Source organism: Aythya ferina (assembly GCF_964211825.1).
Source record: "Aythya ferina genome assembly, chromosome: 11".
Classification (NCBI taxonomy): domain Eukaryota; kingdom Metazoa; phylum Chordata; class Aves; order Anseriformes; family Anatidae; genus Aythya; species Aythya ferina.
In genome coordinates, this window is record NC_140307.1 from 19991064 (window position 1) to 20011145 (window position 20082).

The 20082-nt window shown below is 42.4% G+C and overlaps 1 protein-coding gene and 1 long non-coding RNA gene across 4 annotated transcripts; both read left to right on the top strand.

Annotated features, from left to right (window-relative positions):
• Window positions 1-10360: 10360 nt before the first annotated feature.
• LYSMD2 (LysM domain containing 2) lies at window positions 10361-19741 on the top strand. Of its 3 annotated transcripts, XR_014696883.1 has the most exons (4): window positions 10361-10651; window positions 13964-14301; window positions 18960-19446; window positions 19477-19741. XR_014696883.1 is itself a non-coding variant. In XM_084532433.1 (3 exons), the coding sequence occupies exons 1-3, from the start codon at window positions 10454-10456 to the stop codon at window positions 19009-19011; spliced, it is 588 nt and encodes a 195-aa protein (XP_084388559.1). In that variant the 5' UTR covers window positions 10361-10453; the 3' UTR covers window positions 19012-19741. The 3 variants fall into 3 exon arrangements, 2 of the variants coding, with proteins under 2 accessions (XP_084388559.1, XP_084388560.1); XM_084532433.1 differs by having other exon boundaries at window positions 18960-19741; XM_084532434.1 differs by having other exon boundaries at window positions 10441-10651; window positions 18964-19741.
• Window positions 14308-18913, top strand: LOC311442810. Its single transcript, XR_014696884.1, has 2 exons — window positions 14308-18820; window positions 18870-18913. It is a non-coding gene; the product is annotated as an uncharacterized lncRNA (long non-coding RNA).
• Window positions 19742-20082: the final 341 nt, after the last annotated feature.

Genomic DNA, 20082 nt, shown 5'->3' on the forward strand with positions numbered 1-20082 from the left:
ATTTCACAGAAATCCTCAATTTATCCCACCCACCAAGCAAAACGTTTCCTTTAATCTCATTCCTATTTCACAAGAAGGATGCAATTCAAATATGAATCCTAACAATGGAACTGCTTGTCTGTTCCTTTCCAAGCAAGCATATTAACCTATTTTTCCTATTTATTACTCTTTGCCACTGTATAGTTACTGCTTATGCTTGCCCATTATTTCAGCGTAAAAATCTACTCAATATATTCGTGGGTGTTTGTGCCTATGTCCAATATTGCTATAGTGTAATGTTATCATGGCCTTATTTAGATTACCTGCCCACCAAAAATCCATTTGTGAGTAGATAAAACTGGAAGTTCCATGGTAACACGATGTCATTGCAACTTCTGATAGAAACAAGCAGGATGCTTTTCATTTTAGCATAGTGACAGTGACTGATTTTCTTAACAAAAATCACACATTTGCTTTCTGTATCAATGCATTTAATTCGTTCACGTTTACAATTCACAATAAATGTGAATGAATTAAATGCATCAAAATGCATTCACGTGCATTATAAGTAAATGGGAAATCCAATATAACCGGTGCAGCTTATCTCAGAGAATCTCAGGGATACTTGGCTCTGGCTCCTCTCATTGCAGCCCTGGCCTGTGTCTGACCCTGGATGACCAGCTCAGTATTTCTGGTTGCAAATCCAGTAAAAATAAACTGCTTCCAGGAACTACCATCACCCAAACTTCCATATATATGCAGCCTAATCACTGACATTCAACATCTGACCTATCGCTGTTTTAATGTCTCAGCTAACCAACAACAACTTCAAACACCAACTTACTACATTCCACTCTAGAATTAGATGTTCATAATATCTGCTTGCAACTTTGACACTCATGTTTATGAATTCAGAGCATAAGCCAGTATTGGACATACTACCGTAATATTCAGGGTGTTTCCTTCCTGCATTCTTGCATGTGTTGTAAATGCCCCAGACAGTATTCCCATGCTCTACTCTGGCTTAATGAGACTTCAGAGAGTGCTGGGTAAAAGCACATGAAGTGCTATTATGATCATCTGGAAAATAATCACATTTTATGGCCAGTACCGGAGTCTTAATTAAGGAGCTCTCAGCAACTGGAAACAGAGATGTAAATCATTGAGAGATCTTCTCAGTACAGGCAGTCTTCAGATGGGCGAAGTCATCAAAAAGATTATTTTCCTGGCAATATCTGACAGACATTTCACAGAGACCTTCACACACTCTGATATGCTGTATTTCATATACACAGACACAACAATTACAAAGACTAATCACTCAAAGGGTGGTGAGCAAGAATTAGCTACTCATTGCAGCAAGTACTTTACTGGATGAGGGCTAGGCAATGAGTGGGAAAAAAGCAGCTGAAAAAAGTCAGCCTGGCACTTAAAGAGACCTAGATAGAAAGTGAGGTAGGGAAGACACAGGCACCGAAATAATCAGTCCTGAAGGACTCCCTAGAAGGGATTCTGCAGCTGAAACTCTTAGAGGAGGAAGAAACTAATTATAAGGACCTTATTCAATTATTTATATCTGACTTCACAAACCATACCAATGCTTGAACAAACAAGTCCATCACTAATTAGATGTGCCAATGCAGAAAGAAAGTCAGGTATTTGCACATAGTGCTTTTCTGATGTACTGTTAAATGCTACCATCCTGTTGCACAATTTGTTGTCCTTTGGAAAACATAAGGACTTGAGAACGTTCTCATTAGGAGGTAAGCTCCTCTGGTAAGGTCAGTGATAACATACAATGATATATTCAATCCCTTTGGACAATTGGTCTATGATGAAGTGTGGAAACATAGAATATTCTTCAAATATACCAGGAATGTCAGAACAAAGTACTCCCGAAAAGACACAACTCCCTTCACTTAAACTCTTCCTCACTTCCTATTTTTGATTTGTAATTTACAGACAAAACAGGTCACACCCTGACACACCTTCTAGTGGCCCAGAAAAACAAGCATCTGGAGCACTAAGCTATGACTTACTGATGGAGGAGCCAGTGTCCTTTTGCTTCCAGCAACACTGCTGTACAGACGGTAACCTCCGTCAGAGAGGCATGGTATGGAACCGCAGCAATGCCTCAAGTTGCTTTCCTGCAAGCCACCATTATCCCTTTAACTCTTCATCTTTTGTTCCGACCCACTCAGATCTCTGGAGCTGTTCAGTGGCTACCTTCACACAGGAACGTGGCTATGTGACATTCCCTTGGCAGGTGTCATTGTAAGGGGCTTCTGACTTGAGCCTGCTCAGAGTTTAACAGAGAAGAAGAAAGAAGAAAATGCTGTGGGAAGACACAGAGCACAACTAAGTATTGCTTGGAAAGGCATAGAGATCTTTACCCTGTCATAGAAAATACTCTTCTACAAAGTTGCAGTGTATGTTAAAGGCAGGAATGAGTCCAGACAAAGCAGGATGTGTTACTGCTGGGAGCATTCATACCAATTACATTTACAGTGCTCGTGGCCAAAGCAGCGTCCTGAATTCTCCAGTTTCCTTGAGGACTCCATCTCCTCCCCAGGGCAGCGTGTCCAGCTGGGAGTTGACTGCAAAGGCAACAAGCTAGCTTTCACTCAGATCCGCCAGCTATTCCCTCTACCACATCTCAGAGGACTGCTGTTATAATTATTGCCTTAAAAGTTAAGGAGAAGCACCCAGAAACTGTCAGCATGTGAAACGAGGATCCACTTCGCCCGCCACCACACCTCACTTCCCACAACGCCATCACAGTATTTTTAGGAGTGACTCCTCACTGCCCCAGATGAGAAGCCTGTTACAAGAAGTATGAACGCTGCTAGTTTAGTGCCCTATTTACACCAGCTAAAAATAGCCACACACCAAAAACACACTCCTCTTTTGGGCACCGAGTGATAACATGAGCCACAAGGCTGATTAGGCCCAATTAATGCATTCCCACAGGAAGAAAACACACAGTAGTAAACAACTCAGAGGGCAAAAAGCTCCTGGAATAGAAACTTGCTGCCCAGCTTCAAATGCACCCTCATCACTGCCATCCATTTGGCCTGGGAGCTGTAGTCTGGGGCCTTGTCTGCAGTCAGTGAAGGTTGGCAATTTTGGAAGAGACTCACAGCAAAAACTTAATGAGAGTTGTTCTTTCCAAGGCAATTGCTAAGCTTTGCAAATAGGAAAAGCAAACAAAAATCCCTCTTATTTTCAGCTGCGGTTCTTTATAAGCACTTCCCACCCCAAAGCCAGACACATATATCCTGCAAGCACACTGCAAGGGCAGACATCTGTATGCTTTCCCCAGATCTTCTTTCATTTGGACAGGGCATTGGTGGGATTTCTGCAGGCTTAAGAGGCGGTGTGTACCTGGGAGAGGCTGAAAACATTCAGCTTAAGTTTCAGAAGAGTTGCACTCTTTATCACTTGAGTCACCAAATCCTGTTTGTCTAAGGAACCAAGCCTACTGGTAGTTCAGCTTCTGCCTCACACTAAGTTTAGTCCAGAGCTGAAGCCAGATCCTCTTTGAAGACAATGACAGAGCAAAAAAAATGATCGAAGAGTAAGATGAGGATGGACATTTGAGAGAAATAGGGTCAGCAAGGAAGCATAAGGCAGAGCAGGCATAGTTCAATAGGCAGCATGTGGGGATGGAAAGCTTGATACGCTGACCTGGATTTCTAGATATCTGCTAACTTCATTCATGTTCTTAGGGAATTTCTGGACAACTTATTTGGATCCCTGACTATCAGTTTCAGATACACTTCTGTAGAAGACAGTCCTTACAAAACCCTCTGACTGAGGGAAGGGTTAGAAAGGCTTTTTGGTTTTAAGTCTTTCTGAACTACAGCAAAGTTAAGCAAAGTTAAAAGCCTATATAAAATTAACAAGTTATTCTTGACCTGTTGAAACAGGTTATACAAATCTGTCTGTAAAAAAATAAGCCTAAAACTAGTTGCAATATATAATAAGCAAGTCTTCTCCTCTGCATTTCCTCCTTTAATTAAGAAAGCTCCCTTTGGCTCAGCTGTGACTGAAGCTACCTCAGCAAGTGAGGTAGAGAATGACACTAAAAAACACCTACTCTGGCAAATGAATATTAAGAAGTTGTTTTTGTCTAAATAAAACATTTGTTGTGGTGAGGCATCTGTTTACAGATTTTCCAATAAAACATTCTCCAAAGATGTTCAGATTGAAAAAGCCACTCAGAGAGAAGCAATGGGGCAAGGAAAGATTCCCTTATTACCAGCCCTCCAGCCATTCTGCACAGCTTTCCCTCACCACAGAGCTGTCTTCCTTACATTTATTGCTGATTTACACACCAGTGGAGCTGCCACTATCATGTGACTGTCAGATCTATCGTATTAATTGCTTTTTTAGTTAAGATGCTAAAGCAACTAATTGTACCGAATTTGAATTCAGTGGCGGAAGGAAAATGTTAAGTCAGCACACAAATAACCAAGAGACTCATCTGTGTGGGCTGACAGTGAGGATGCTGCATACAAGGCTCGGTTGGGTGCAGGTGCACGTGAACGGAGGAAGCACCTGGGAAGAAGCAGTTAGCACAGAAAAGCAAAGCAGCATGAATAGAAACATATGGAAGCCAAGTTAAACGCTGAAGTACTCTGCAATGACTAACTTTCTAATGCTATATGCAAGAATAATTTTGACATTAGTTTCACTCTGGAAATTGAAGTCAAAAAATGGTGTCATGGGGTCCAGTGATAAACAGACAGCTACCCAGGAATTGCTCAAAAAGTTGTCCTCACGCAGCTCTGCCTCCGTGTTTTCAATGACAACTTCATGCAGATAAGCAGCACAAGGCATTGCTGCCTGTGAATCTATGAGCCACCTTGGGAGGCAAAAGGTATGCTGCTAGTATCTCCCGTCACTGATAGCCTGACTAAATGTGTGTACTGGGTCTGGCTGGGATGTTAACTTTCCCTGCAGCAGCCCATACAGTGCCGTGCTCTGCACTTGTAGCTAGAACAGCAGTGGGATCCCACCAGGGTTGTGTCTGCTGCTAAGCAGTGCTGGCACAGCATCAGGACTCTCTCTAACCCTCCTAGGGGGTGGGCAAAAAAGTGAGAAAGGAACATCACCAGGGCAGCTGACCTAAACCAACCAAAGGGATATTCCATATCATGTGGTGTCACACTCAGCAATAAAGGGTGGAAACAGGAAGAAGAGGGGAGGGGTGGGTTCTTGTTGCAAAAATGTCTGTCCTCCTGAAAACTGGCTACTTGAGTTGAGGTCCTGCTTCAAGGATGTGGTCAAGCATTGCTCACTTGTGGGAAGTAGAGAGTAATTTTTTTTCCCTCTGCACTTCCACATAGCTTTTATTTTTTTTCCCTTTCCCCCTCCCTTTTCCTTTTTTCTCCCTTTAGTTGTTTCATTAATAATAATCTTTCCTTAATAATTATTTTTTTCCCTTTAATTAAATTACCCTTATCTCAACCCGTGAGTTGTTCTTTCCTTTACTTTTTCCCCTCTTCTTCTAAGGAAGGGGAGTGAGAGAGTGGTTGTGGTGTTCAGCCGCCTAGCATGGTAAAACCACCACGATGTGAAAGGGAGCTTTTATTGATGTATGGAGAGGTTAGTCAATGTGTATCCATCTGTGTGTGCAGCAGCAAGTTATGTATAACAATCAGCAAGGCATGCGTTAAAGAAGGTCATAGGCTGCTGGTTTAGCTGCACACAGCACATTTAACTCAGACATCATCAAGGGACAGCAGCTCATGCCCCTGGGTGCCTCCCTAACAGTCACTGCAGTGGGGAACAGCACTTGTGATGCTAATGGACATATGCTGCTGCTCCAAATGTTTCCTCCTCCTGTGCTGTTGACTTTCCTGCCTGACAATTTATTAGCCAGGCAGCGCTATACACAGCTTGATTTCCAAGGACTTTATGACCTAAAGGAAGAGTTGACAAAGGCTAAAAAAGACCTGGACAGGAACACAGGTTTGGGGCCAGTGGCTCTCCCTCCAGGGTCATTGGATAGCCTGTCCCACACTCCTGAAATGTCAGCAGCAACCCCGTCTGCTAAGCCTGCAGTGCTCTGCTGGGTACTGGCTCCTGGCCCCATAACCCAAGGTCGAACACAGCCATGGACAGCCTCCTCACAGGTGTGCCAAACAGTGATTCCACCCTGCATATTCACCCCACCTATTTTCAGTGTGAACAACTATGAATCACCCAAGGGTTGACTGCCCTTTCAACATGCACAGGTCATAAACAAAAATCAGTCATAAGATGTAGTTAGGAAGAGGAAGCTGGCTGGTATCATTCTCCAGCAGCTGACACCAGAAGCCACATGCTTGGAGAAAATTGAACATGTCTGTAATAGCACAACCCAAACCATTCACATGCTTTCGTGTGCAAGGTTGCTCCCATCAGCATGGGACTTGCAGCATTCACATTCCTAAGTGGCGAGTGATGTACAAGAAAAACTAGAGGCAATGAAGAAGTGCAAGGTCCTTCCACAGGTAATCACGCACCTAACATGCAGCTGGGAAGGGTATTCAGCTGCTGCAAATGGTAGGGAAAGGGAACAAACAAGGTTTCACTGGCACTTTACACAATAAGGCAAAAAAGCTCTGAGAATGTAAACTCACAGCACATATTGCAACACTCTTATAGCCTTAATATAGAAACCCATAGTAACCCCTGCTAAGGGTGTTAAATATTAATAATGGCTCGCAGCTGCTACTGCAACATAATGGGCTTATTTTGATGCGGAATATGTGAACAGTTTAAGTAATGTGCATCAGTTCAGGCAAACTTACTTTCCCTTTGAAATTCAGACAGGACCTTTTCTCTGTGTTGCAATTAATTGCAGAACCCAGGGCTATTATTTTTAAAGGCAGAATCTGTCTCTGATCTTTGTCCTACACTGCACCATTTTTTTTGGTCAGAGGTTGCAACATGAGCAGAGGTGGGCAGCACAGCTTGGCCCATTGCCAAGGGCAGCCTTATTTTCATTTATTCTGTCCTAGTTACTGTGATCCTGCCCACATATTTAACCCATGAAGACGACTGTATAATGTTCCTGAAGTTAAAACAACCCTGTCCTCCATCAGTACAAATCCTGTAAGTTGTAACGTCTGAGCTTGCTTCATAAATGAAGTTAGATGATGCTCTATTTCATTTAACCCTTTGCAGTGTAGATTTGGCCCAAGGCTTCTTTACTGACAAAGCAGCTGATGAATACCTGATCATTAACAGAATGGTTACCTAACTAAAAAACATTGTCTTCTCTACTTGGCCATTAAGTTGTATAGGCTGCCCCCCAGGTAGACTCAGTTGATACTGATCTCTATTTTAGAACATTCCTGGCTTTAACCATTATATAGGTCAACAAACTGAAGTAAATAAATCAAAACCACTGTGCAGTTACTGACCTAGATATGGATGATTTTCAAAGATAAAATGGCAGCTACATACCCAATGCTAACTGACAGTTAATGGACTGCATACACTTAAATACTGTTGGTTACTTAAAGTTTCATCATGAAGCTCTACTGAAAATTCATCCTCAGAGCTAATTTAGATTGACAAGAGGAGACAGAAGTCCCTAACTGAATGCATTACTCATTACCAGAGTTACCTTTGAGCTAATGCTACAATACTTATAAAGCAGTAGTTAAACATAGTTTGTCCATAGGCAATTCCTGTACAATGATTTTATACAAGAATGCAGGGCCCATTATCTAGGTCTGAATATGTCCCCAGGGAAAAAGCAAAAAGAGGTTTCCACTTCTCCACAGATTTAACTCCAAGAAACTCTTATGTCAGGCAGACGCTCCACTGTACTTAGTTGAGGTGTCCAAAGTGAAAGCTTTCATTTAAAAAACTATGTTTCCAACTGCTATAGCTGCAGCAATAACCTCCCAAACATGAAGTGAGTAATAGAGGCAATGATGTCTGCAGACAAGCTCAGAATGACTCAGGAGTGAACTCCTCCATCCCATATAAACTTGATTAGAGCAGCAAGTCCAACACCCCAGTTATGTGACTTTAGTGCAAGCATTACCTAAAGAATTACTGATTAGTGCAAGAAACAGGTTTGGTCAAGTACAGCTCCTTCAAACTAGAAGCTCAGGTGGCAGAGGCTGCAACACAGAAACAGGAAGGGCAGAAGAGAACAGGAAGGAAAGAAGCAGACAGTACTGCCAAGAAACTCCCTTGCTGAACTGAGGTCATGACCAGGCACTAAACCCTGCAATTAAAGCTCTAATTGCCTCATAGCCCCATCCATCAGGAAATACCCGGATATGTCTGTAAGCTGCTGACCTGGGGAGAACAATACTATGGGAAATGAGAATCCCAAAGCTACAGCAGGAGTTATTTCTAATGTGTCGATTTTGGTAACCCTACATCAAACCTTTGGGGAAGGGTAATCAACGAAGACCTGCAGGCTGCCAGAGGAGCTCGTTACCTTGTCTGGAATCAAACAGGGCAACCCAACAAACAGGCAGCACAGGCACAATGCAGAATTGTACTACAGCACTGACTCCAGGCCCAGCTGGCATGACACTGGGAAGCTGGTGAGCTTCAGCCACGGTCAGACAGGGCAGCTAACAACCCCAAACCAAAAAGCCCTGGGAAAGCTGGCACTCCCCTCAGATTTCTCAAGGTCACAGACATGAAGACATCTCAGTAGAACGGACACCCTGTTCTCACTGCTAACATTTTCCTTCCTTAAAAAACAAACAGTCATCAGTAAGGCACTTCTAGTTTCTTCTGTAACTTGTTTTCAATGCATATAAGAAATGCTTGTAGGTAAAAATGGGCTTCCTAATTTAAGCTCTGGCTCAAATATTTAACTTTTATTGTTGTTTCCAAGGGTGTTCACTTTATTTAGAGAAGAGGCAGACAGCTAGTCAAATCAAGTATCTCGGCATCATCTCGAACCTAAGTGTTCTCCCAGCCATACTGTGGATTTAAGGGGTAAGAAACAAACATCTCTATGAATTGCTGATGTGAAGAGCACAGTATATTACTACACCCATACAGTGTATTTTCAAACTGACATTACACATTCAACTCACTGTATCAGTAACACCGAATGGCATTTTCATTTTATTGAATTTCAGCTCCCCTGTGCTAAAAGCTGCTTAGCTGAAGTAACTGGTCAGGGTAATTCCATCTCCGGGCAGGCATCCAGATGTTCGTAGCTTCCGCTGATGGGCTGTCAGAGGCTGAGGCTGAGCCATGGCTGCACTGAGCAGTTTTTTAACAAGGCTGCCCTGCAGTTCTTCAGCTCTCCCGCTGGGTGGGCCGCAGCTGAAAGCTGATGCAGCTCAGCAGGCTGACGAGTTTCCGAAGGAACTGAAAGCACAGAGGTTACAATTAATCTGGTGCTCTTTACAGAGCCGGTATAGCCTCAACTGGATATCCCAAGGTAGCCTACAACTTCCCAAATATGCTTTATAGCTGCAGAAAACTTAAAGCTAGCCACTTTTGCAACCAATTTCTGTTCTATCCACATGTTGCCTGCAGTTGTGTGTTTAGACACTGGGATTGTCACACCGGCTTCTCTCATGTGATGGTGAGGTGCTGCTGTGTCAGTTCTTACCAGTAACCAGTGCATCTCTCAGGGCTGCTTTGACACATGCATGGAAACTTGTGGCCAGATTAACAGCCTTTGTCAGATCATTCATTTCTGTTCATTTCTGCATTTATTCCTTCAAGAGACTATGATACAGTCAGTGAACACAACCGAATTAAAAGCCACGGCTAGATATTGTCAGCTGACATAAATATCCATAAATAATTATGTGGATACACACTGCACCAAGGAATGCTGATGTTAGCACATAAACCAATTAAGCTCTTACATATCTTTTGTTTGGCCAGGTCTGCCTTTCTAGGAGCTTCCAGAAGAGAAACGCACCATGGCATTTGTTGCCCACCGCTTCCCAGTATCACGGTGGCTTGAGACCTGGAGGGCAGCCGGCCCAGAAGCCCTGCTCTCATCCAGCTACCCTGAGAGGGCTGCACAGGGCACGCCGTGTATTTGGGTACCCCGCGTATGTGTGTGTGTGGCCCTGGTATTTGGGTACCCTGCGTGCGCGCACACGGGCACCACGTACACAGCCCACACCCTGTGTTATGAAGCCCATCACTTCACGAGGGCCCAGCTGCCGAAGAACCTCTGTGCGCAGGTTTCTAGGCAACGAGCGCTGACAGCAGACCCGGGCACCGCCCCCGTGTGGGACCCCCCCCCGTCCCCCCGCCGCCCTCCCGCTCCCCTCGCGGCTCCCGCCCCGCCTCAGCCGCCCCCGCGCAGGCGCCGTGCGGCTCGCGGCGCAGCTGAGGGCGGGCCGGCCCCAGCCCGCCCCGTGCCGCTGCCGCCGTTACCGGGCGGGCGGCGGCTGAGGGGGGGGGGGGCGCGCGCGGGCCCCGCGCCATGGCCGGCGGGCGGCGGGGCGCGGGGCGCTGAGGGGGCGGCGGGAGCATGGCCGAGTCGCTGCGGGAGGAGCCGCCGGGCGGGCCGGAGTCGGAGGCCGAGCTGTCGCAGCGGCTGGCCCGCACCAAGGCCCGCTCGTACGGCAGCACGGCGAGCGTGGCGGCGCCGCTGGCCGAGCGCTACGTGGAGCACCGCCTGAGCGCCGGGGACACGCTGCAGGGCATCGCCCTCAAGTACGGCGTCACGGTAAGGCCGCGGCGGGACGGGACGGGACGGGGCGGGGCGGGGCCGGGCGGGGCGGGGCGGCGGCCGGGCCCCGGGGCCGCCGTTCAGCCGCCGCCGCCGCCGCTCTCGGTGCCCGCGGCACCTCGCTCCTGAAGGCGCCGGGAGGGCCCGGCCGTGCCCCTGCAGGGAGCGCCGCGCGGCTGGGCCCGTTCCCGAGGAAGATCCATCGCGGTGCGGAACGGGGAGGCGCTGCCTGGGGCGGGTTTCGTGGCCTCCTCTGGCTCTGGAAGATCTGCGCGGGCCTTCCAGGTTCAGCAGCCTTCGGCAGCACTCAGCCTTCATCGTGAAAGGAATGTTTAAGGGAAGAAATAGAAAGTAGCTTAACCAAATGTTGTTGACAGAGTTAGTGGCATTTTGGATTTACCAGTGCTCTACATCAAAATAAAGGTTTTCTTAGTACTGAGGCAGAGCAAAGTGACCCTTGCTGCTTTTTTTTTTTTTTTTTATTACTACTTTTTGGGAACACTTTCCATGATGGATAGTCTCTGGCCTAAATATTTACACTTCTGAAAGAACAAAACACAAGTATTTGCACTGTGCAGCAAGTGAAAAATCTATGCATGAATCACAAAATAGTTTCAAAAATGGCATTTCTAAACACTCTACAAGTTCAGCTAAATTAAAGTTGTAGATGACCAGTCTTAAGTGTTTAACTTACAAACCATAAACCCATCATGCGAACAAAGTTAATAAACTTCTGCTGTGCTATTGATGCAATTAACATATGAATGCTGGCTTTGAAGATCTCTTTTGTTGTTTGATTTTGTGTTGTCAGTATTCTGCTTGGGGAACGGCATCATTAGACTGAAACTGAGAAAGGGAGATTCCATGTCAGCTTAACCTATGGGTACTGCCAAGTTAGACATTTGTTATTGCCTTGATGGTTTCAGTCCTGGGCATGAATGCATACAGACGTGTTTGCATTAAACAAAATGAAGAATCTTACACATTCACGCAATGACAAGGACTGGCTTCCTCTAAGGAGCCATTACTCTTGCTTCCTATGTCCTGTATACTTATCTGAAAGTGAGAGTTGCTGGACTGTGGAACATCAGAATTATCTTGGGCTGACATTACTTCCAGCATTACTGGTTTTAGAAGCATCCCCATGTGCTTTTCCTCAGAGGGAATTACTGCGTAGCAAAAGACATCCTTGTCCAGTGCCTGAGTTGACATCAGTATAGACAATGTAAGATGCATGAAAATATCACGTTGGACAGAGGGAGATCACTGTGCTTTGTTTGGCCTCAGCTGCTGCTGCCCTTCTCCCCCCAGATATCATTAATTTCGTGTGATGTTTATTAGATCTTCTTTGAACTCTTGGGTAAATTAACTCTGGAATTAATAGCTCACATGCTTAGTATCATACATGTATTTATGGTTCACTTAGAGTACTGTATCCATCGTACAAAGGTATCCCTTCTAGTGGGGGAGAAGGATGAGGACTACTTGTTTCACTGTCAGTGGAAGTGGTTTGGGTGAATTCAGCACCAGTTTATGCATTAGTGCATTTTCAGTTACAGTATTAAGAGTAATATTTCTTATTATAGGTCTGCAGCTAACAAATCAGTTGAGTTTTCCTAGCACTAGGTAAACTACCTGCTACTTAGGCAATGCACCTCTGAATGTATGAGTCAGAGTTGGAGAAAGAGTAGAATATATTGCACACTATCAAGTAACATGTTCAGGATTGCAAAGGGCATTCTTTAGAGACATATTTCCTATTTCACTGTTACTTAGTGCAGAATGCCACCAGATAGTACTTAAAAGATATTCCAGGAAGAATGAACCAGAGGTGGAATTACAGTGCAGTAGGATAGAGAAGAGCAGTACAGTGCATTATTTATCAGCTTCTGAAGCATCAGCTTCCTAGTCCCATTGATAAGAGAACTGGAGTTGAAAATAGCTATTTTTAATTTTATAATGTATTTTTAATTGAGAAGAGCTCCAGCTGTCATTTTAAATTATTTTGATAACAATCAAGAAAGGCACTGACTTTCAGAAATTCTGAAAATAGGCATTTAAACTTGCATCTGATGGCCATTATTGATTTTGTTACTAAGTCACGTAGCTTTCTTATTGGCCTTCAGATGGTACTCTGCTTGGGAGGAAACTTAAACAGTCTCTAAACTACGCAAGGTTCACCAAAAATAGTCTCCAGTCTTCAGGAGCTGGGACAGTAATGAGCTTTTCTTATTTGACGAGTTTCTGACACTGGATGTTACTCAGCTATTAAATCTAACCATGCCATTAACGTACTGACTTGGAAGAAAATTTGATGAGTAAGAACTTAATATTCTTAGTAGGGAAGCAGTATGAACTCCAGCTGGGGCTTTTTCTTTGTAGAACAACCTGAGATGCTATTAAAAATAGCATTAAGTATGGAACAATCAGGTCTTCGTACATTAGTACTGAGAGAGATGCATCTAATGAATTCTTGCTTCTGTCCTGAGGTAGCATTTGCTGATGAGTAGGCTTTGGAGCATTGTGGCTAAAAGTTGCCAAAGTAGTATTTAAGTTATGCAGCAGCTGTTAAGATGCATTATGACACACAAGAGCTTGTTAATCGTGCTGTAGAATCAGCTTACTGGACAGACGCAGCATGTAGTCTATGCAACTGTATCCAAAATTGTTTAGAATCTCCCCTCCCTTTCACTGCCTGACTCCTCACAGAAAGTCAGGACTTCAGCTGAGCCTGAATGCATTGCATCAGCTGTGGATACAGAGTAGTATGGATGAAGCGTATCCAGCTCTTCCAACATCTGTGGTACTCACTGTTAAAAAACAGCGAGTCCTAGGATGCTCAAGGTAACCATTCCCCCTTGTTTATCCATGCTTTTTGAAGTAGTTCAATTATAGCAGCTGCTAGCAGTGCTGAGCCTTACTCTAATGTAAACCAAACCAGCAGTGCTTTTGCCATATAATTGTGGTGTGTTTTTTTTTTGTTTGTTTTGTTTTTGGTAAGTTATTCACGTGAGCCTGTACAGAGATTGGAAGACTATTCCAGAAATGCGTCTTCAGCTAGTACAAGACTTCTGGGAAGACCAATACAATGGAATCAAGTCTATATGCAAGGAAGAAACTAAAACGCTGAGTTAACAAGGCTAAGATTTACTATCCACTCTGAAGTCTCTGAATGCAAAAAAATCCTTTAATGAAACCATTGCAAAAGTATAGTCTTATTCTAACTAAAGGTTACTGTAGTACTTCAGGAAGGTGGCATTTTATACTTTGCCAAAACCTAATAATTTACATTTTTCCTATCTTTTTCAGATGGAACAAATAAAGAGGGCAAATAAACTGTTCACTAATGACTGTATATTTCTGAGGAAAACCCTGAATATTCCTGTTATATCAGAGAAACCATTACTGTTCAATGGACTTAATTCACTGGAGTCTCCTGAGAATGAAACTGTTGACAGCTCCCCTTCTTGTGAAGAAGGCCCAGTGACGGTTCAGGAAGAAAGTAGTTCTTCTCCCAGTCCTCAAGAACCTGACAATCAGCCCACTGCACCAGAAGAACTGTCTGCCAAAGATTTTCTACAGAGATTGGACTTGCAGATTAAGTTATCCAAACAAGCAGCCAGAAAACTGAAAGATGACAGTGTCAGGTAAATGCCACTTTTAGTATTAAGCATCTTAATTTCATCCTGAAGGCTTTTTAGTCTAAGCTGGACCCTCTCTGTGGAGTATCTCAGATAGCACTTGTAGTTTTGTCAAGAGCAAGTCTATGCAATCATCCTGCACAAGATCTAATTACAGTGCACCACTAGCAGATGCCTTGACATGGCAGTTAAAGGCTGCCTCCGTGTATGTTGTTCATAGAATTGCAATAGCATCCTATAAAAGCTCGAAGGCCAATATTCTCCAAAGTGTCTCGCGATGTGAGCGAGCACTATTTAAGCACACCCAGTTTGGTGTGAGTGCAGGGACCTCACACTTCTTCTCTTCGCGTGGAGAGCTGGAAAGAGGTTATGCTGGCAGATACATACTTCTCCTTCAGAAAGTTGTTTGGTACAAAGCTTCTTCCATCATTCCAGTTCACTTCAAATAACGATACCTTTCAGGACCAAATCTGTTGAGTATAGCCCCGTTTTTTTTCAAAAAGGTAAAGGGTCATTTCATCAACTTGAACTAAGTTCAACAGACAAAAACTTGACGGGAAACAGTACATCAGATTTATCAGTTAGATAAGCCTCATTTGGGAAAAATATCCTGTAAGACAACTGAAGAATGCAATTTGTTATCTACTGTACTCCATATACAGCTTCCCATCGCTTCCCATTGAACAGCAGCAATTTAGAGCTGCTGTCTCAGGGAAGGCTGGACAGCTTTTAGTGTTACATTTTGCTAGCACACTTACTTTGTTTTGACTGGATCACATGAAAGAAAAGTGCTGTTGTACCTCAAATCCCTCTTCCTTCAAACTCTTTCATTTACACTATTATATTTGAAACCATGGAGAGCATTCCTATGAAAATATGCGCTGCTGCTGACTCTCAGATCATTAGATGTGTATCTAACATCCATTAGAGTAGGTGTTGACCCAGCAGTTAAGGTGAGTGAAATTGAACTGTGGTCCCTGTTGGAGGAAGGCAGTTGTTTTTAACATCCCTTCAACAAAGTTTGCAGAAGAAAATTCACTTTGGCTCTGCTCATGCTGTGGCAAAGTCTATATGGTGAAAATGACACTGCACAGGCAGCACACCTCTACCAATATCCACTTCCTGTACTACTTAACTTATAGTGTAGGAAGCGAGGGTCCAGTACAAAGTTTCCTTCCCAGGAACAAGGAATGCAGGAGGACAAGTTACATTACCAAGAACATCTGCTTCTGCTTGTGGTTTTTTAAAATCTGCTCCAAAACTTGAAGTCATAACATCTCACCATACTGGTCAGCCTGATTTGACAGATGTTATGACATCTCACATGGCTCTTTACTTTGGTCTGCCTTAAAGTCACCAAGAATGCAAGCACATACATGCACCAATTCTGATCACATTTACCTGGTATCTGTCTTAGGTACAGGTATCTATTTCAGCAACAGTCCAGTGCTACAAAGGTGGTGAATTGTTCTTTAATTATAACCCTTGAAGTTACTTTTTTTCAGTACTCTCAAAGGAATGTAGTGTATTAACTTCTGAAGTTAACTTCATCCCAACAAAAGCCTCTCACTGTTAGGTAAAAAGAGTGAGGAGCACACAGTTGTAGATTTAGATAAGTTAAGCTTTAATAGCCATGCAAGCAGACAAGTGCTAGAGATCATAGAATGTAATCTACTCAGTTTGTGCTAACTGTGTTTTGCTCTTAGATAGTTTATGGAAAAATACATCTAGACCTACACATACTACTACTTCTGCTGGAGTTTCACTGACCAAGAAGTCATTGTTTAATAAATCCCTGCAGCAAGCAGATTTATTCAAGATACAGCCCTAGGTGAGCAGCCTGAGACAGGAAGCCCTGTTTTTGTTTTGGACAGTATTTTTATAATAGACAAAAAAATGCACAGGTTGTTTGTAACATACTTAGAGACCTCTTCTATTTGCATATTATGGAAGATGCTAGTTTTATTCCACACACGGCACACAAGTTAGTAGCTTGAGAAAATGCTAGTGCTTTGTTTTGCCCAAAATGCTATTGGATATGTTTCAGGATGCTTAAACTGAAATTGAGTTTAGTGATGCTTATTATATCAGACAGAACACCAGAGATCTAATGCAAGCTCTTTGTAGGGTACTTAGGATTTCAGAGTGTGATAGGCTAGAACACTAAGGCCAAGTGTATGCCTCTGGGACAGGTTACACTTTTATGCAATTGCATTTTTCAGTGACTGATTTTGAAAACCGTGTAATTGAATAGAGCCTCTCTAATCATCAGTGCTTATATAAGGCAATATAATTAAATGGCATGCAGCACTGGAACAGAACCTTATGTTGTCACCAGCTTTGTTGCCTAGAACTGAGCCTAGAAAAGAATACAGTATTATAAGTTTTAAATGCTTCAACAAGTTCAGTTAATTTATCCAATAATTGTCCACCATCATTAGCCATCAGCTCACAAAAGAGATACCTCAATAAAGGACAGTACCTGTGGAGACTCACATTTCCAGAAGCTGAGCTCTTATTGCTGCCTTGGTTTGGATGCTAGAAGCATCTAAGGATTGGATTTAAATTTCATTGTTCAGTCACAAGCATGCTCAGTCTTATGAAAGTGGTGGTTAGCATTTGTTATTGTGGCCTGATGCATACAATAGCTTGCAGTAGGCATTTTTCTGTGCTTGCATCCTGCTGGGCCAAGTGGCAGCAGCATTCAGGAAGAGATAGAACTATAAAACATTGTAATTCTTTGCTGTTCCTTTCCCTCTGCCTCAAGGGGAATGTTACAGTGACTTACCACTTCACTATTTTAAGCATCTTAAAAGTAAAGGAATTTTCAGTCATTAAACATACACACACACTGCTATTTCGCTGCTTGTGGACAATGGACCAAAGCTACTATGTAATCTTACTTCATATAAAGCTTAGCTTGGTTTTAGACTATTTGAAATAAGCTGTATTTGCTACGTACAACTCTGAAGATCTACAGTAGTCGTACTTCCTGACCATTACCATGGTTTGGAGTAACGTGTTGTCAACCTCTTTGCTTAGCAAAGCACTGCAGCCTGGGACAGAATGCTAGAAGCTGTCTTGCCAACTGCAGCATTCCTGAGCCTTGGTTAGAAGTTTATTCTGCACATTACAGCAAGTCACGACTTTGCTTATCTTCAAGCACAGTCACCCACTACATAATTCTTACATCCCACCACATACAGAAACCCCACAAAGTTGGCTGTGACCCAAATGCTAGTCTTCTGCCCTGTATTGAAGACTGCCATGTGAGCCCGTAGTTTAAGTATGTATTTCACAGCAGCAGTAGGTATGAACAGCTTAGATTGTAGTTGTTCTGCTACTTTGATAGGCTAATTTTCTAGTATTGCTGTCACACATATCCCTGCAATAACTGCAAGTTTAACTCAAAACCTTATTTTCTGGGAGGTTTAATTTTTTGACAAGTTGTTTCAATTCAAGAAATATCTTTGGATTAAGTTTTTTTGTTGTTGTTTGTTTGTTTTTGTTTGTTTGTTTGTTTGTTTTCTGGACTACTCAGGAAAAGACGAAGATTGTGGAAATGAGAACAAGTTATTCAGCTGCTTGGTTACTCCATGCTTTATCCCATTTGTATTCTAGGGGAGTATACAAAATTTAAGCAGTAGTTAATGGTGTTTAGAAGTTAGCAGGAAAAAGTCAGCATGATGGCATTTGGAACGTGATTGAAGCGCATAGTGTACCCTGTACCATTATTAGGTTATTTGAGTAACAGTACCTTTGTATGCAGGCATGTACAGCATTAAGAATAATAAATCCTTGGAAGCTCACAGTACAACAACTGAAGTCTTTCAGTCCTCACCAACACGCTAGAATTGACAGCAGCTTCCAAATTATGTTACTGAACCTATCCTTAAAGATCTACTACTAGAAAATTATGGTCTTTGTAGTACTTCACATGTTCATATTAGTACCAGTTGTTGCACTGCATTGTATATATGAACACTTCTTTAAAAGGGCAGTATTGTCAAGTAAACAGTAAGCAGACTGATGTTTCCTGAGGATTTTTAATAGCAATACTACTGTGGTTTATCCAGTCATCACACTAGAGCTTGTAGGCAACTATTTCCCACTAAGAAATTCCAAGTGATCAGTCTCAATATTGAGTGATGCACAGGGAAAATATATTAACAAATCCACTCAGGGAAAATCCTTGCAGCATTAAGACAGATACAGATACAACTGATGGATCACTCCCCTTATTGCCTAGTTTGCCCATCTGCATCCTCTGCCACTCAAAAGGCTTTAAGCAAATGTAGGATTGAAATATTATTTTTGAAGAGAAATGGGAGAACAGAATAGATAGAAAAATAGAATTCCAGCATGCTCTCTACTTGCTTATCCTTTATAATAGTGCCAAATCGATAATACCACAAATAGTTAAGCTCTAAACATCCTGATGTTGTGGAACCTTTACAGCTTTACTTACTTTTAGCCTTCTGTTCTTGAAAGTAATGAGAATTCCAGGCATGTATAATGAACAGTAGTATACAAGTGTTCTTAGGAAATTACTCTTAACTATTTTGATCCATTAGGAAAAGTAGTTGTTCACATTTTAATAAATTTGTATTGTTGAGGCATGATATCTGTCCCTGATCTGATGATTATGATCATTTCCTTTCTAGAGAGGAGGAGAATGAGGAAGGTCCCTATGCAACTTCTTCATATCACCACTAGAAGACAGATGCGATGGCCTGAAAACTTTCCATGAAATCAGTTCTTACAGAACTAAATGGTCAATAATTCAAAAAAGTCTTTTGGACTCATCATCATGTTGTACTTTATACAAGTCATGAATGGGTAATTGCACTGAAATTATGACCTCTTCTGCCTTCCATAGGTTAATGTCCTTATGCTATATGAACAAAGGGTTTAAGCCTTCCAAAACTAGCAATGGCCTTTATACCCCTTCTGTGCAAACTGTAGCATGGTAGCAACAATATATCCTTGAGGTCACCCTTTATGCAGGATGTTGATCTTTAGTAAAGATTTTGTAAATACTCGTTAAAGTGAAATTTGTTTTAAGTATTTAAGATGTTAAGTAAGTTTGCTTGTAAATGACAAAACCACAAGTGGAAGTTTACTTATTCTGCAGACACAGGCAAGCTTGCTGTGGAAGTTGTGTCTACTGCAGGGCTGCAGAACTTGCCTCTGAACTGTACATGTCTGGGTGGTTATAAGAACATCCTTTATTTCTAGGAAGGGGAGTCTGGCTTGTTTTCATTAGTTAAAGCCTTTACTACTAAAGAGCTGTCTACAAACATTGGCTAGTAAAAGGGAAGCATTAAAGCAAGAGATTTTTCTTTTGTAAGATAAAGCATTGAAATATCAGTTGTGTGTTCTTGTGTGCAGTTACATTGTGTGGTTTTAATTTAATAAATAAATTTCAATGTTTGTTCATTATGAAGTCAGCTTGGTTCTAGACTTTTTTTGTGAAGAATGATTTATCTAATTACATGAGCTTTTAGATGTTAATTTTAGGGCAAATATGCTCCTTTACTATATAAAAAGCTCCACCCTTGCCTCTTCCCTTACACACATGAAGTCATTTCTTAACCCAAGAGTTTACTGTTATTTACTACTAATGAGACTCCTAAAAACTATTTGATCTACTTGTGCAGTCAACCAAAACCTTTCATTAAAGTTAATAAAAAGCCTTCACTAATTCTAAGTAATAGTAAGTAACTAACTAATAGTAAGCCTTCACTATTCTAAGATGTCAGCATTCAGGTCTGCAAATTGATCTCA